The sequence below is a fragment of the Euprymna scolopes genome, chromosome 45, assembly GCF_053919585.1.
Source record: "Euprymna scolopes isolate OS-2025 chromosome 45, ASM5391958v1, whole genome shotgun sequence".
Lineage (NCBI taxonomy): Eukaryota > Metazoa > Mollusca > Cephalopoda > Sepiida > Sepiolidae > Euprymna > Euprymna scolopes.
Window position 1 is genome coordinate 50,767,856 of NC_136526.1, and position 19,452 is coordinate 50,787,307.

The following is a 19,452-nucleotide window of genomic DNA, read 5'->3' on the forward strand; positions in this document are numbered from 1 at the left end:
GACGCAGTGGGTGCTAGCGGGTCAGAGTGCCGCGTCGCAATTAAGAGAGAGAGGGGATAGACATTTCTGCCCACAGAGGGGAGCAAAAACGAAACACCCGCCCTACCCCACGTCACCGTACCCACTAACTACCCCAACGGAAGCGAGAAAGAGAACCCTGTCTGCTCGATCCAGTGGGAGAGCAGCAAAAATAGACAAAGTTTTGGCCTGGCAGGTCAGAGTGCTGCTCAGGCAATTAAGTGTGGAGAAAGTAGACCATCCCAGTCTCGAGAAGTAAGACCGAAATGAAGAAAAAACGCGTGCAAAAAACGAAAAAAGAAGGTCTCAACTACCAGCTAGTGGTGTTGGTCCCGAGATTCCAGTCTCCCAAAAGAGGGGATCGGTTTTCGGGTCCAAGCTCCCACAAATGTGGAGTCGGTCCTTTAGGTCCTGACTCCCCAAAGGAGGGGGTCGGTCCTTGCTAACAAAAGTTAGTATGAAAAAGCACCTTAACCTCGCCCGAAAGCCCGGTGGTGGAAAGTTTCATAACTGAGAGAAACAGATACTACACTTTGATCTTGTCCCGAAGGCCAAGTATTTATTTGCTCCCCCACCGAGCAAATTAGGCACAAGGCCGATTTTTAATGTGAGGAGTGAAGGGGAAATGGGGACCAACTCCCCGGGGAGGAGGGAAGCTGGATAGTGACAATTGGTATGAAGGGTTGCCCCTACATTAGGCGCCGCCAAAACTGGGGGGGGGCAGGTCAGTACTTTTTGACGGACCGTCTTTTTAAAAATCTACCAAAAATCAGGTAATTATCCGATCAATACGAAATTTTCAGCGATTATTAGGAGAAGAATGAACTTTATAACAGTGTACTTATTTTTCATAAACGATATTTATATATATATATTTTTTTGCTTACACCCCCCCCTTGTTTTGAAGTGGGAACAAATATGCTTAAAATAATCATCTGAAACTGAAATCAACATATTGTGTTGTTGTAAGGGACAGAATTATAGATTCAAAAAAAAAAAAAAAAAAATTTGCATACCTTATTTTGACGTCTGAATATCAGAACTTCGATTGTGTTTAATTATCCCGCTTTTGAGTTTTGAAGTGTGAAATTCGGTGAATATGTTAAGTAAAATAATTAATTTAAGTTAAGCAAAACAAAAAAATTTTTTTTTAATATTTATACGAAAAAAGCTATTTTAAATTTTTTGATAAATAAATTAACAATTTTTTTTTAGCGAGCCGAATAATGCATGACCATTATTAAACAGGGCATGCTTTGAATAATCGATACCAAAAAAAAATTCGATAAATATTGTGCCCTTTGTGTTAAAAATAGCATCATTTTTTTCGATCCCGTTTGAAAACGTTTGCCGCCTTTCGACTACGGTGGACCAAACGCGCTGAAATAATTTTTTTTTATTCTGCTTTAAATTGCCCCCCCCCTCATTTTGGGGAGCCTGGCCCCCACACACATACACATTAAAAACCAAACGCATACAAATGGTCACCCATCTGGTACTGGCCAGCCTCAGCTTAATAATACATTGAAATTTTCGTCACTGAAAAATAAGTTTTTTTGGGCCTGTTTGGTCTTCCATAGTTTGCTTTTTATCAAACGAAAACGTAAACAGAGTCGATCTGAACTCTACGTCAACGCGAAATATCTGGTTACCTATATGAATAAGTGGAATTATTTGAAATTCAGGTACTTATATTATAATATTTTTGCATATTCTCTTAAAAAATCATCCTAAATCTTAGTTAGACAATAAATAAATTAATTAATTATTTCAAAAACCCTTTTTTTTTTTTAAATATTTAAGTACGTTTTTTGTGCAAGACAAAAAATGTCAATTGTTAACTTTTTGGGAAAATTTAACATTAAAAATTGAATTAAAAATAGTAGAAAAAGTTTTACATTATTCTGTTTTCTGTATGATAAAATTCAGGGTTTTATCTTTCTGGAAAAAAAAAGTTACTCAGAAATAATGGATTTTAATAAATGTAATTTCGTTTTAAAAAACAACAACAACTTGATTTTGCGGCCATTTTTGGCGGTGCCTACCCTACATTGACCAAGATCTTATATGTGGGGTCGCCCCCACATATGGTCTTTGCTTGCAGTATCTGCCGCAACAGATACTACACTTTGATCTTGTCCCGAAGGACAAGTTAGCTTGTTTATTTCTGCAGAATTTCTTACACAATAAACAATCATTCGGGTATGTGTAATCGCCAATAATTTTTCACCATAAATGAATATTCTTTTTTTTTTTTTTTTTTTAACACAATACAAAAAATAAATAAATAAAATAAAAACAAAACATGAAATCGCAATGAATGAAAATAATAATTTTAATTTTCTGCGAACTTGCTTTTCCGGTCGCCATGTTAAAATGTTAACTTCTACCCATCAAACACGTCTCGTTTTAAATTGACTCATCTTATGATCGTTTATTTGTTGAAAGCAGATTGTCAAACAAAAAGTAAGTACTTAGATTTAATTGCTTTTAGATGTTCTTTTTTATTACAGGGTCGCTTCTAAACCATTATAATTTCCTTTGTATTAGTATAGAAATGGGTCAAAGTTCCACATAAAAGAAAAATGGTAATATGATAGAATTCGCGGCAGTATTGCAGGTTTGCCCGGGTAGGTTCGATAACTTTTGAGTGTTCATAATCAGTGTTTACACCGTCTAAGCACGTGTTCGCTTTTTCATTAAAGTTTCGATAAATTTGTACGTTTTTAGGGTTTGTATTACTGATTAGATTCGAAAAAGTTGTCAAAAAACAAATATATAACAAATAAATGTAATCTAAGGCAAGATAAGTTACTTTTCTGCCAAACTGGATATATTTTTCGTGTTTTTATTCAATGTAACATGTTTATTCGGCTCGAAACCCATACAGTGTTTACCGATGTATTGGAACATTCAAGATGGCGTCTGATTCTCTCTTTAACACGGTAAGTTTGGGAAAAGATGTTATAAATAAAAAACCGGATAAAATACTGTTAAAAACTCGCTCAATATATGTTACCGTGACATAGGTTGACATATATTCGGCGGGTTTTAATAGTATTTTGTATATTTTTTTTTATTTATAACACCTTTTTCCAAACTTACAGTGTTAAAGAGGGTGTGAGACGCCATCTTGAATTTTCCAATACATCGGTAAACACAGAATGTTTTTCGAGCTGAATAAATATGTTACATTGAATAAAAACACAAAAAATATATCCAGTTTGGCAGAAAAGTAACTTATCTTGCCTTTGATAACATTTATTTGTTATATATTTGTTTTTTGACAACTTTTTCGAATCTATGTGTACAGTAATACAAACCCCGTTTTTACAGTTCTAACAAGTTATTACAAATACAAAATTGATTATTTTTTTATTTTTCACGTTTTTAGTTACTTCAGTCATTACAAGTTAATATAAATACAAAATTCGTTAATTTTCACATTTTTACAGTTATTTCAATTAATGCAAGTCAATACATATACAAAATTAGTTATTACTAGGTTAGGGGAAAATGAATGCCACTGTAAATCAGGAAATTAACTAATTTTAATGAAATTTTCAGTATTTATAAAATAAGGATCACGGAATATAATGAAGTAATTATTTTTATTTAAATCTTAGTGGAAATGTGTTATTTTATTTAAACAAACAATACCTTTATTAAAGTTATTGTTTTCTGTAGTAAAAAAAAAAATGAATGAATTTATTTTTGTTTTTTTTTTATGAAAATTAAGCATCGTAAACTATAACAATTAAAAATTTTTTTTAATTTTTACGTGAACATTACGAAAAAAGCCCCTAAAATCTGTATTAATGAATTCTATATAACTCGAAGAAAAATGAATTTCTCGAATTACCGATATTACCATTGAATTAAGCATTGTTTAGTTAATATTTTCACAAAAAAAGAAATTATAATAGCAAAAATATTTCTACCTTTTCTTTGCAGATTAATTACAGATTTTTCATAATTTTTATATGCAAGATTTTAATAATTTCCTTGCTCGCAAGAATATGAAATTTTCGGCGTAACATAATTTTATATAATCTCAAACAATAATTAAAAAAGCAAATTAATTTAAAAACGGGAACATAAAAAATAATTCAATTAAAAAATGATAAAAATTGATACAAGCGTTCAGAATAGGAATGTACGAATGCACGTCGGAGGGGAAAAAAAAGAAAACTGACACCCCTACCTCCTTTTAATATCATGACTTCATTTTGAAATAGCGTTTTGATATGCTGTAATTTTGGGCTTCCGTATAATCGTGTTTACAAACCTTTATTTCTTGTGTTTTGGCGAACCACAAAATTACTTGCTTTTTGGAGGATAATTAAGCTATTTTTGTACAAACAAGGTGTTTTTTTTATTTAATTTAATATCTTAGGACTTTACTAATTATCTTTGAAATATACCCAGAAAACTAATATTTATCTTTTAAAGGATTTTTACAATGAATTTATTTAACTTCAAAATTTAGCTGAATTGGGTAGCTCGCCATAAAAACATTTTTCATAACTTTTTTTTTTCACGTGTACAAATATATTTTGTTTTCCTTTAGGAAATTAACTTTAGTCTCTTATCTTTCAAATACCATCAAAAAGTAGTCGGATACTTACAAAAAATTATGATAAATCTGCTTTAAAAACTAGGTTCCCCTATTTTTATCCATCCATTTTTGCTTGTACCTAGTTATTACAAATACAAAATTTATTTTTTTATTTTTCACGGTTTTACAGTTATTTCAGTTCTTACAAGTTATTACAAATAAAAAAAATTAATTTCTTTATTTTTTAGTTTTCATGTTACACTGTAATACTGATTATGAACCATCAAGAGTTATCGAACCTACACTGGCATAACTACAATACTGCCAAATTTGCTGCAGTCGAGTATGGTTTTTTAACATCATTTTTTTTTTTAAAGGTTTTTATTTTTTTGTGAGTGCATTTTAAATTATGTTTATATTAAACCGTCAGAAGTACATTGTTTTATTATATAATCTCTAACGACCTAAAATACATGAACAACGACAACAACAACAATGAACGGTTTATAATGGTATGATTCAGTTAAAATACGCCTTTAAACAATGCTACTGAGAATATCACAGAACGAAATTTAGCCTGTTACTAAATTTTAAGAAAAAATTCAATGTTTATAAGAAATATTTATTTGTTTTTAAATAAATATGTTGTGGAAAAGGAAGTATACTAACAGAAACAATAAATCAACAGGAAGTGATGAATAAATTAACTCATAAATGAATGCGTGGACGATCAACTTTTTAGAAAGTCATCAGGAGCAATATTGGATTGGTAGGAAAAACAACAAAAATGCCATTGTTATCATGTTTCATTTTATTGTTAACTTATTTTCCTGCCAAATGAACGGTTGACCTAGGATTATTTGTCAGGACGTGCAAATAAATGGCCGATCTCCAAAGTCACAAAACATTTTTATACCTTCCTTCAATTAAACGTTTACTAAAATTGAGGAAACCAACCAATTCTTATGAATTTTTTTACATTTATTTATTAACACAGAATATAATAAACGATATTTTACCAAACTAAGTAAACATGTATTATTGTATGCAAACAAAAAACGTTTATTAAAGTTAAGTTTTTAAGTATAAAGACATTTTTTTAAATTTATATGAAAATAAAACAGGTCTTAGTAATTAATTAAAGAAAATGTTGCTCATATATCTTTCAAAATAAACTGTAAAGTCTTGTTAAGTATCGAAGACATTGTTCTACAGTTCATTGCTGAAATCTCAAATGACTTCTTCCATATGTTCTTATATAGTTTTGCAGGGCAGATAACTCACTGTTACTTCCCATACAGTGTACAGATAACTCACTGCTACATCCTGTATGATAGCTGGATAACTCCTGGGTACTTCTTGTATCCGAAACAGATAATTCCCGAGTACTATTTCAACACAGGAGTAGATAACTCTCTTTCCTATGCATCCCCACTCTGTGCCACAAGAAAAATTGTCTTGGTCATCTTTGTGCGCACTGGGGAACTCATGCGATTTTCCATGCATTTGTGAGGACAAGTTTTTGGCACTCTTGTTCTAAAACATGGAGTTTGTCTTAATGGTGAGGGGGATGGCTGTCTGGATGTGTATATCAACCCATGTTTCTCTCAATTTCCTCTGAGATATTGTCAATTTCCATTTCTTCTTCATCAGTTTTGCTGGACAACCTGGCATAAATGTTATATTCGACATTTATTTCAGTTCAAGGTTTGGTCTTGGATATGACCTTAAACTATATCCGATGGTCTTTTGGGCTTTGGGGAGTGTGGAACCACCCTTTAATTGGCATTGCTCCCAGGTTCACTCTGAACTAGAGTGGTAGTGCCTGTTAGGGTCCCAACTATGGGTTAAATAGAAACCGACTTGAAAACAACAAATATATTTAAAAAAATTTTCTTCCAAATCTTTGGATTCGGCATTAAATAACCTGAAAAGGGTTGATATGCCGTAAAACAAAAACAACCAACTAAATGATGAATTCTCTAAAGCTTTTAATGTAAAGAGCTTCATCTGTGTAGAATTAAATCTAAATATGTGGAAGTCTTACGGTTCTTTTTATGCCACACCTTTTGGTTTTATTCTTTTTTTTTTAGTTCTACACTTCTTTAATAAATTTTCTTTTTATGCCACACCTTTTGGTTTTATTCATTTTTTTTTAGTTCTCCACTTTTTTTTTAGTATTTTTGGTTTTATTTCATTTTCTTTTTCTCGCTGTCTTTTACTTCTTTTCCCACACCTGCTTTCACTGTTTCACTTTGTCATCAGCAATTTACCTAGTTTTTACTTTGTTTTTTTTATGAGTCTGCCTCAGTCTACTATGCTCGTTATCACTCATCAGAGATACTAAACAAACAAAACTACTTTCATTCAGTGCTGAATAGAGAGAAGTTAACCAGGAGTTTTTATTTTAGTATTTTCGGAGGGAATTTACTCAAAAAAGAGAGATTAACACTAAAGGTCGTTTAAGTAACTATTTAATTAATTTACTAAATGGAGTTATTTCACTCCTGGGTATAGGATTCAGCATTAAATAACCTTAAAAAGGGTTGATATGCTGTAAAACAAAGTCAACCAACATCAGTTCAAGGTTTAATTCTCTTTACTATCCTTTTGTATTCTTTGAAATAGGCACTCAAGCTTTTACTCATAATAGAACTTTCTGTTATTGCCTTCAATAGTTCTTGGAATGAGGCCATAATTTCTGCTCATAAACAGCCATATGACATTTTTAATTCAGCAACCAGGATCTAGTCCTAGTGATATTTCTAGAGATATTTATAGAGAAAGTTAACAACAGATTCTATCATCCTTTCCATGGATTTAACATTTAACGGCCCTACCAGTCTGAAGGGTAACCTCTTTGTTTCTAATGAACCTATATCCCATAGATCGTTCCAGATTGTAGCTGAGCCTTCCAATCCGCATATATCCTTGTATTGGGCCCACGTCGATTCCCTGTCTGTGGTATATCAGAAGATAAGAAAATCAAGAACAAGATTGAAATTAAAAAGCTGTGTTATAACCATAAAGAATCTTAAACCTGTACAATCATTGACAGATGAAGTGATTAGAATGAATACTTGAATGAGCTATTCAATAACCCAGAGAACATTTCCCACATGTAGGCAATCTCTCATAGAAAGAACAGAAGAAACAGTTCGATGAAAAGGCAGAAACATTTCCAGGAGGAAACCAGCAAGAACAAGCAGCTGCCTTTGTGAAAATACTACACCATTGAATAAATGTTCAGTGAATGTCATAATGGATCAACTTTTAATGACCAAGAATTTATTGATTGTAAATAATAAATGTCCAAATTATCTTTTTCACCTGCTTCAGCTTGTGTCTTTCCGTTATTCATGCATTGTACCACCTTCTACAATTCTATTTAACTACATACTATACAATGCTTCAAGCAAACTACACCCACCTCTTATCTTTTTTTTATTTTTAAGAATGTCATATTTTTCATTTTATTCGTTTTTTCAAATGTAAATTAAACATTACATTTTCTTATCATAATAATGTGATTACCTAAAATAATAGGAAGATAATTTTACAAAAGTTTGTGTAAGCTTTTCAGTAAAATTTCATAATATTTTGATTAATGTCCCACATGGAAGCGATATCTTGCATAAACAACTGGATAACCTTGACCTTGAACCGAAGAGGAACAAGGTTTGGAAGGAAAGGCAGAAACCTTTGCAGTCGGAGCTTAGCAAGTACAAGCAAGTGCTGTTGTGAAAATACTACACAATTGAATAAATGTCCAGTGAATGTCATAATGGATCAACTTTTAATGACCAAGAATTTATTGATTGTAAATATCAAATGTCCAAATTATCTTTTTTATATTTTCCATTTTATCGGTTCTTTTAGATGTTAAGTAAACATTACATTTTATAATAATAATAATAGAAAGATAATTTTACAAAACTTCGTCTAATCTCTTCAATAACATTTCATTACCTTCGTTGTTAACTTTCTTTTCTGATTGCAAGACAATATCATTTAAGAAGCCTTCAAACATTTTGCTGTAATTTTCTTTATTAAATATCAACTTGATTTCTTTTTTCTCAGATAAATCCAAAAAATATTTATAAAAATGTAAGTATAATTCCAAGTTAATATTTACTATTAACTGATAATTTTTGTGTTTGAAAAGCATTCGGTAGTTTTATCTTCAATTTAAAAGAAATATTTTAATCTTTATTTCAAATTATTATTTTTTTTATTATTTTACCTTCAGATTAATATATAAATTATTGTAACATTTTATTATATTTTGATTAATTGCTTTCTTTGTTAACTTTCTTTTCTGATTGCAAAACAATATAATTTATGAAACATTTTACTGTAATTTTCTTTCTTATTAAATTATTTCTTCTTTCTTAGATAAATCATAAGAATACATAAAAATGTAAGTAAAATCTCTATAAAATACGTTCCATTATTTGCTCATTTCTATGTTTTGAAGTCATTCTGTAATTTTATCTTAAATTTAGAAGACATATAATATGTTTACTTCAAACTATTGATTTTTGTATTGTGTTACTTTAATATCAGATTTATATAAAATTCTTGTAAAAATAACGTAAAATCGAACATTTGGTATTAAAAATATATTAAAAAATTTGATATACTACGTTATAAATAAAATCAAAGCTGCATATAAAAGTATCTAGTCCAATTACCTTGTTTCTTTTATAACAATTACCAGAGCGATTTTTCATGATCTATTTTTATTAGTTATAGCAATCATGCATGATACAATTGAGTTTATGTTAATTATATTAGAGGATAGGCTCTACCTCAACAGATTAGGTACAGCCTGGTATTTTTGTGTCAATCGTAAAACACTGATTTACGAATATTAAGGAAATTTTATTTTAAAAATCGATTGATTGATAGTTTAAGTATGGTCATTTACTTCGTTACTAAATTATATGGAAATGATTGAAATAAATAACATTTTGTATACATGTATAAACAATATGCTAAAACTTTCATGAAAATCCAATCAATCACCAAATGTTGAAAGATTCATGCATAAAATATTTTGATTGCAACTGTTATATTTAAGTATTATTGTTATACAAAATTGTTAAATTTCAGTAGGATTGTTTTATGAAATGTTTTTATTTAAAGACTAAATGAATTCATTTGTTAATTGATACGTATTGCAAAAAATATCCTCATTATATTTTTAATTTAATCACTAATGGATTGTGAGATTTTATACAAAAAAGTTTTACATAATAATTTAATTTTTTTTTCTAAATCTTATTTTTAATTTATTTTAAAAATATTTGTTTCTAAAGAATCTCTATGAAATGCAGATTTATCTTTGTTTTCATTTTGCAGAATATTAAACAACTGATACAAAGAAAAACAAATTCCAATTGTTAAAACAGCTGAAAAGTATTATTCCAAAAAACACTTGCTTAAACACTTGTCACAAATGCATATGAATGATGTACTCATGGATGCCTCATTAATAAAGAACATGAGACGTCTAAAATAGTATGAAAAAACACATACTACAATCATCTATTAAAATAATAGTTATTTAAGTATATCTGATAATCTATATGAATTATAATTTCTTTCAACGATCTTGTACATGTAAATTATGTAAAAATTTGACAAAAAGTGAATGTTTATTAATTCTGTTTATTGAACAAGCACAATAAGCACAAAGAGAAAAAGTGTACTAAAATATTTCATTTCGATTGGAAATATTAACTGTCAACAAACAAGAGATCCTATGCTTGTACAGTAAAAATAAATATATAATATAAACAGCTCCTTTTACAAATAAACAAATTTGGATTCATGTTACTACATATACTGGAGAAAAACTACATTCTTTTAAAATTACTGGTTCTTCCACACAAAAATAAACTATGCTGAAACATAGGCAAATGCACACTGGAGAGAAACCATATCCTTGTGACATATGTGGTTCTTCTTTTACACAGAAACTGCATATGTTGGAACACATAAAAACGCATACTGGAGAGAAGCCATATACTTGCAACGTATGTAGCTCTTCTTTTACAACTAAACAAAATTTGGTTTATCATGTGCGAAAACATACTGGAGAGAAACCATATTCTTGTGAAATATGTGGATCATCTTTTGCAAGGAAACAAGCTTTGGTAGAACATATGCGAACACATACTGGAGAGAAACCATATTCCTGTGAAGTATGTGGTTCTTCTTTTGCAACAAAACAAAATTTGTTGAAACATATGCGAACACATACTGGAGAAAAACCACATGCTTGTAAAATATGTGGATCCGCTTTTAGGCACAAACATCATATGTTGGAACATGTAAGAACACATACTGGAGAAAAACCATATTCTTGTGAAATATGTAGTTCTTCTTTCACACAAAAACAAGCTATGTTGAAACATATGCGAACACACACTGGAGAGAAACCATATTCTTGTGAGATATGTGGTGCTTCTTTTCCACAGAAAAATAACATGGTGTTACATCTGAGAACGCATACTGGAGAGAAGCAATATTCTTGTATAATATGCGGTTCTTCTTTAACAAGTAAACAAAATTTGGTCAACCATATGCGAACCCATACTGGAGAGAAACCATATTCATGTAAAGTATGTGATTCTTCTTTTGCACAGAAACAGGCACTGTTAAATCATATGCGAGCCCATACTAAAGAGAAACCATTTTCATGTGAAATATGTGGCTCTTCTTATGCACTTAAACAGGCAATGTTGCAACATTTGCGAAAACATACTGGAGATAAACCATATTCTTGTGAAGTATGTGGTTCTTCTTTTGCAACAAAGCAAAATATGTTTAAACATATGCGAACACATACTGGAGAAAAACCATATTCTTGTGAAATATGTGGCTCCTCTTTTACAGAGAACCATCATATGTCGGATCATATTGTTATGGAGAGGTGCAAACGAGCTAATGTCAAGGCAAACGAAATTAAACAATGAAATTCTGGGGAATGTAAGCAGAGGGGCAACCGATCTAATGTCCAAGCAAACGAAAATAAACAATGGAATCCCTGGGCTTGTGACACCTGGATTCATGACGTCAAATCGATGATGGGTCAGACCAAAAACCAGTGGAAAATGTTACTAACGAGCTGGCAAAGAACTGTGTTAAGAGGTCGAAGATACTTCAATAAAAGAGAAAAGATAAACAAAGACAGCTGAGGGACAAATTGTCACAGTTTGCAACCACCCTTGCCACTAACCCCCCCACCGCCGTCATTTTTTATGAAATGTGTATAATTAATATATCATAAAATAAACTAAGTCTGTTTTTATAAACAAACTGTCTCGTATTCATTGATAAATGAATTAACTGTCCATTTTAATCGCTAGATGATCACCAGCTAGACATATATGTAAACATATGAGAATACATACTGGAGAAAAACCATATTGTTGTGAAATATGTGGTTCTTCGTTTAGACAGACACATTGAATGTTGAGGATGCATACTGAAGAGAAGCTTCAAACAAAATACCAGATTATTCTGCCAAAAGCTAATAAAGGACACAATAACGGTAGAAAAACTGCCAGAAAAGCAAGTGCTTGAGTATTATTGGAGGCCTCTCTTTTTTAGGTTTTAGGCCATAACATATGTAAATTTAAGTTCTGCACCATGCAAAACAAGAAATAGACAAGTCTATCATTTGCCCCCCCTATTTAGCTTTTAAAGTCCCCGCGACCTTAAAATATTTAAATTTGAGTTCAGCACCATGCAAAAGTACTAAATAGGCATACACAAAAAATTTTGGATAAATATGGTAAAATAGTCCCAAAATTGGAGTGTTTTTAATAGCCCTAAAAGAGCCCCTGGGGCACACCCAAGAGTTATCATGAAGTATAGACGAACAAAATTATATGGAAATCAGTTAGATACAACTTTTTAGACAGTTTTATAAAAATCCAAGACATCAATTTTTTTAAATAAGCACAAAAGTGTCAATTTTAGCCATTTTAACAAAAAAGGCACCCCTACGTATGCAACCGGAGTTTTCCCGGAAAATCTGTGTTGTTTTTTTTTTTACTCATATAATGTTTAATGTTTGTGCAAAATTCCAAAAAAATTCCAAGGCGTAGTAGTTATTGAGAAAAATGCAGACAGACGAAGAGACAAGGGTGAATTTACAGGTCCACCCTCCATTTGTCAGTGGGCCAAAAAGATTAACACCATGCAAAAAAAAAATGATTAAGTCTAATATTTGCCTCCCCCATTTAGCTCTAAAAGTCCCCAAGGCCTTAACATATTTAAATTTGAGTTCAGCACCATGCAAAAGTACTACAAATATGCAGAAAATTTTGGACAAATATGGTAAAATTGTCCCAAAATTGCAGTGTTTTTGTTAGCCGTAAAAGAGCCCCTGGGGCACACCCAAGAGTTATCGCAAAGTATAGACAAACAAAATTATATGGAAATCAGTTAGTTGCAACTTTTCAAAAAGTTTTATGAAAATCCAAGGCGTCAATTTAAGCCATTTTAACCTGAGAGGCACCCCTAGGGGAGCAACCGGAGTTTCCCGGAAAATCTGTTCAGTTACTTTTTTACTCATGTTTAATGTTTGTGCAAAATTACAAAACATTCCATGGTGTAGTTATTGAGAAAACTGCGGACAGACGAACAGACAAGGGTGAATTTACAGGTCCACCCTCCATTTGTCAGTGGACCAAAAAGATTAACATCATCTCGATTGCCGTTAAATATATTTTACACACATGTTCACTTAAATTACGGAAAAGTCATGATCATTGTTATTTACATTTCTTTTTGTCTTTGGAATAAATATGAGATTTTGTTAAAATGAATACATTATCTGGGTTTGTTTTACTTTGGCATAAATAAAATATACAGCATAATCACATTTGACACACCAGTTCCTGTCAGATCATCGAAGTTAAGCAACGATGAGCCTGGTGAGTACTAGATGGGTGACCATTTGAGGCTTTCAGGTCCTCTAATCTCAACATTGTTTCCAGTCGTCTTGGACTTCTTGTCAATGGGCTCAAGCAGTGCCGAGTCAGGAGGGGTGTGGTTGGAGATTGTGCCATCTTTGCCACACAATTACATGCACTCTTGCTTCTATAGTTGGTATCCTTTTTTTTTTGTAGACTGAACGGAGGCATCAAGCATAAAAATTTGATTTTTTTTACGTAGGCATCACACAATTACATGTGCTGTTGTCTCTATAGTGCGATCCTTTGTCTTTTGAGACTTAACAGAGGCATTAAACATAAAAAATTGATTTTAAAGATCTTTTGTAAAATGTTTAGATTTATTTGACCAAAAGTTTTTTGACATTTCTCATGTATTTTTTAATTTTTTTATACATAAAATATACTTTTATAATATATAATATGAAATTTTTAAATTCCTTTAATAAAATATACATTTTTTTTTTACATTTTTCATGTATTTTAATCAAACATACTTAAAAACGAACAAACAAACATATCCACTATATGATATTCCCCCAAAAATTCTCTTTGATTCGCCACAGCCAGAGGAATTCTTGTAGAAGACTATTACAGTTTGCATCACTAGTCCCCCGCATGGACCGGACTCTTACTTTACAAAGACTCCAGCAACATTCTATGCGATTTGTGAATACTTGGGCCATCTGGATCAACAAAGTTATATCAGTAGTTTAGCACAGCATGGTTCGGTAGTGCATTATAAGCACCAAAAATATCTGTCACAATCTGTGCCAGGTCTAACATACTATACAATTATTGGCAATAAGGTTCCAGCATCTCTCGCTTCGACTCGCATTATCGTTGTCAAGTTCATTTCTCGTTTAATCATAACAAGAACCCACTGGACTATCTGGCTTTGTTTTACTTTCGAATCCCCGTTGTTTCTGCAAGTAGTATATGCGAAAAAATCAGCCATGGTTTAAGTCAAACATCAAAAAAAAAATCTTTACATAAAAAACACAGCATGATCACGTTTGACACGTCAGATCACCGAAGTTAAGCAATGATGAGCCTGGTGAGTACCAGATGGGTGACAATTTGGGGCTTCCAGGTGCTGTATGTGCTCTCCGCTTATCTCAGCATTGTTTCCAGTCGTCCTGGACTTCTTGTCACAGGATTCAAGCAGTGCCGATTCAGGAGAGCTGTAAGTTTTTTTTTTGCGTAGGCATCACCACATATCAAGCCCAAGAAACCACTCGAGAAAAAGGGTTAAAGAGTGTACAGTAGAAATTGGACAATATAGAAATCGGTAGTAATGGCAATTCAGTAAATTTGTTAACTTATATGGAACGGCTAATCAAGAACTTGTTTATGTTAGACTTGAAGATGGCCATATTGTAGTCAGCTGGAAAGCAAGAAAACAGAAGACAATTCCATACACGTGCAGTTTTAAGAAAGGAGCTTTACTCATGGAATCTACGTTTAGGTTTAGGCACAGATAAAGAGTGGGAGGAAATTAGGGATAGTGTTTTCTGCTAGATGGGTGTTTCTTATGAAAGTTTGCCGAGGGGGGCAATAGATTGGAGCTCAAACGAGCACTTACCATGAAAATAATGATAAAGCAGAGTTGGAGATTGTGCAATCCTTGCCACACAATTACATGCGCTGTTGTCTCTATAGTGGGTATCCTTTGTCTTTTGAGACTTAACAGAGGCATTAAACATAAAAAAATTGATTTTACAGATCTTTTATAAAATGTTTAGATTTATTTGACCAAAAGATTTTTTGACATTTCTCATGTATTTTTTAATTTTTTTATACATAAAATATACTTTTATAATATATAATATGAAATTTTTAAATTTCTTTAATGAAAAGTATATTTTTTTACATTTTTCATGTATTTTAATCAAACATACTTAAAAACAAACAAACAAACAAACACATCCACTATATGATATTCGCCAATAATTCTCTTTGATTCGCTGCAGCCAGAAGAATTCTTGTAGATGACTATTAAAGTTTGCATCACTCAATCCCTCTCATGGACCTGCATTTAACTTTACAAAGACTCCAGCAACATTCCGCCCGATTTGTGTGAATACTAGGGCCATCGGAATCAACAAATTTATATCAGTGGTTTACCACAGCATGGTTCGGTAGTGCATTATAAGTACTACAACCATCTGCCACAATCTATGCAATTATTGGCAATAGGCTTCCAGCATCTCGTTTCAACTGGCACCATCATTGTCAAGTTTATATTTCGTTCACTCATACCAAGAACCCACTGGACCAGATGAAATCTTCCTAAGTGGTATTTCCTGAGCATTACGTTCATAGATTTGTGTTTGTTCAGGACCACCTAATTTTACTGGATTTTCCAGCATGGTCATATAAATATTTAGATTGTAGTGTTAGTAACCTTAAGTCGGAAGAGTTTAAAATCTATTCTTTAAAAGTTTCTTTTTAAATATTTTTAAGTGGTTTTAAATTTTTTGATCGGCAGTGTATATATGTGTATGTATGTGTGTATAATAAACAGTTCGTTTAGCATTAAAACATCAGAAATAGTAGTTTTTTCTGTAATTCATTTCTTTGTTTCAGTAATAAATTCATACGGTCCACACATGTTTTTTTTAAATAATTTGTGGAAGCAAAATCTTGAGTTTAATTCAAATCTCTATTTGAATTCAACTCGAGATTTTGTTTACACATAAATTATTTTATTATTAGTGTTCGCCCCCTCCTCTTCCGTCAAAAATGACCGAAAAAAAAAGTGTTTGCACTAATGTTTATATAAACTAACGTTTCAATCAGTGAAGTTTAATGGGGAAAAATGTCATAAACTGGAAAGCTACAAGAATTACTATGAATATTAGTGAGAACACTAGCGAAGCATATTTTTCTTTAATTTTAGATGGAAAGTGTATTACGTTTATATTTTCAGTATTTACTACAGCAGTGCAAAATATGTAGTTGAGCTCCATATGTAATTGAAGTACTGTCATTGCGCATATATCACGAATGTAATTGAACGAGTCGACTAATGATTTCTTGGACACGACACTTTCCTTTGTAACAGCCACAAGTGGTTCCTTCAACGCGCAGTACGCGCACTAATACAGGAACCTGCTCTAACATTTATTATTATTATTATCATTATTATTATTATTATTTGCATTTTGGGCAAAACCAATAATAGCCGTCAATAAAGTGTCTCCAATTTCTACATTGACAATTTATAGTTCGACATGGTTCAGTACACTTCAGAGAGGTGTGTTGGTTGGCGATTAGACCACATCGTGCCAACCATTTCATGGTATTCAATGTATTTGTGACGGACGTTTCTTGAATCACATCATTGAGTCTCACATTTGCTGTTGCCAGTTCCTTACCCTAACCCAAACCCAACATTACTGCATTTGTTAATCTATTCATAATCTCTTTAGAAGTCACTTTCAAAAACTTTCGAAGTCACGTTGGATGTCACATTAGAAAAAATCTTGCTACAAAAATCTCATTTCGAAAAAAAATGTCTTTGTTTATTACAAATTTTTTTTTTTTAATTGTTAAATAAAATTTAAAGTGACAAATGGAGAAAAAAAACACCTCGTGTTGTGAATATGTATTATCTCTTCTTTGATATGCAGTCGGGAGTACATATTATTCCAGGGGATTCATATTGGAGACATGTTGAATAGTCAGGGTACATATTGATACACTTTATCAGATATTAATTCATTAATGAAGAGGGTAATGTTTAATACCGTCTTTTTTATAACGGGGACTCAGAACAAGGAAGATAATGACATTTATATACATTACGCACAGAGTTCATGGTTATAACACAGAAGAGATGTGAATTCATTAATGAAGGAGGGGGATGTTTAATACCGTTTTTTTTTATAACGGGGACTCAGAACAAGGAAGATACTGACATTTATATACATTACGCACACAGTTCATGGTTATAACACAGAAGAGATGTGAATTCATTAATGAAGGAGGGGGATGTTTAATACCGTTTTTTTTATAACGGGGACTCAGAACAAGGAAGATAATGACATGTATATACATTACGCACACAGTTCATGGTTATAACACAGAAGAGATGTGAATTAATTAATGAAAGAGGGGGATGTTTAATACCGTTTTTTAACTCTTCAGAGGGGGAGAAGCATTACTGATGATGGTGGAGGTAGACAATACTTGAGTGTTATACAAAGTTCATTTATAGATGATAGACTAAACACAGTTACCTTTCCAGTTGGTTGAATGACGATAGACGAAGAGAACAGTTTACAAATATGGATGATATTTTATTTGTACCAGCTGGATGATTGATGATTGTCAGGGATTCAAGCTTTTACAACAACATGGTCTCCTCTTTCCCCTTTGCCTCTAAATAGTATCAGCTCCTCTCTCTCTCTCTTACTGTCTTACTCTAACTTCGAACACTGTCTCAATATATTGAGCATCTCCTTTCTTGACGACATCAGAGGCCTGCTTAGCCACGTAAAATCTATTCGGGTAACTTTTACCTATGTACGTCCAAACACACTTTTGGCAAACAGAAGAATTCCCAATTTTAATTGTTAAATATCTAACCTATTTTTAATCATTATTTCTAAAACTTGTACTGTTCATTCTTTAAAGTGACAGATTAAATATCCAGTTATTTATAAAAATATGAACAATCGACTGCATTCATAAATCAAAAATCTCCGATATGAGTAATATGTAGCTATTTGCACGAATACTGACAATCGTTCTGCATTCCTAAGATTTCAATATATATTATTTTTTTAATTTTCTTACTGGGTTCGATCCTAACCTTTTCCAAATCTCATTTTGAAACTTATCTAGTTTTCCTTCTTATTTATTGGGGTCTGTCCCTTCATAACACCCTTCCCTTCTTATTATTCATAAAATGTACATTTTTACATTCTAGTACATTTTTTTCTTTATATCTGTACAACCAATTGGCTTAGAAAGATCAGACACCATCATAATTTTTTTACACTCCTTTTACAACTGAAATTTTTAGACCAGAATCTCCGTCCGATCTCCGTGGTATCTTTTGGGTGTAGGGTAGTACCTCCTTTGATCCATATCAGCTTCTTAATCAAGCCACCCTTATGTCATAAACGAAGTCCCATTGTACCTCTTCACTAATTCGATGACTCTTCGTCCAAATGTGTCCTGACTCTTTCACGTGGTTCTTTTAATTAGAGCTTTGTCTCATTTTCTAACTATTTTATTTCTTTTGGGATATACATCAAAGCTCATTTACTTAAATCTTGGTGGTTGGCTTCTAATTATTAAGATATACCTTTTTTCATCACACTGATTCACTTGGACTTCCTCGCTTAAAATCTTAAAACTCGACAAAGACATCGGAAAACATCACCCTTAACTAAATAACCCATTTCTCTTTGCACCAAATCCTATTTTCACACTGAATTCTAACTATAGCGAGGATTTCTGTGATTTTTCCTTTTTCCAATCAAGGCATTCAAGATCCCCAAACAGGGATATCCCGCATGCACCCATCTCTAAAAAATATCATTCTTTGTATGTATTTGTGGCATATTTTACTTTCTCCCTTTTTATTACTATATATGATTTCCCTTGATACTGACCATTATATGTCCTTTGGTACCCTAAAGAATTCTTGTATTTTTCCAATGCCTGCATTTTTAATTTATTGTGTCAAGACTTATCATCTGCTCGAAACTGTTATTTGCAGCTAAAAGCACACAACATCGCAGATTTCTATCTATATTTTTCTACAGGTGCTCCCAGTGCTGTTCTCTAGCAAGTTGCTTTCTTCCAAAAAATGTTATGCCCCCCCCCAAAAAAAAAGCAAAAAGAAAAATTATCACTTTTGGCTTACCTGTCCGAAAACCTCCCAAAATACCC

The 19,452-nt window shown here is 32.1% G+C and overlaps 1 protein-coding gene across 1 annotated transcript; it reads left to right on the forward strand.

The window, feature by feature from the left end:
- Positions 1 to 2,393: 2,393 nt before the first annotated feature.
- On the forward strand, positions 2,394 to 13,520 carry LOC145269601 (uncharacterized). Its single transcript, XM_080125335.1, has 3 exons — positions 2,394 to 2,484; positions 8,972 to 8,996; positions 9,941 to 13,520. Exon 3 carries the CDS (start codon positions 10,483 to 10,485, stop codon positions 11,557 to 11,559), a length of 1,077 nt encoding a protein of 358 aa, XP_079981461.1. The 5' UTR covers positions 2,394 to 2,484; positions 8,972 to 8,996; positions 9,941 to 10,482; the 3' UTR covers positions 11,560 to 13,520.
- The last annotated feature ends 5,932 nt before the right edge of the window (positions 13,521 to 19,452 follow it).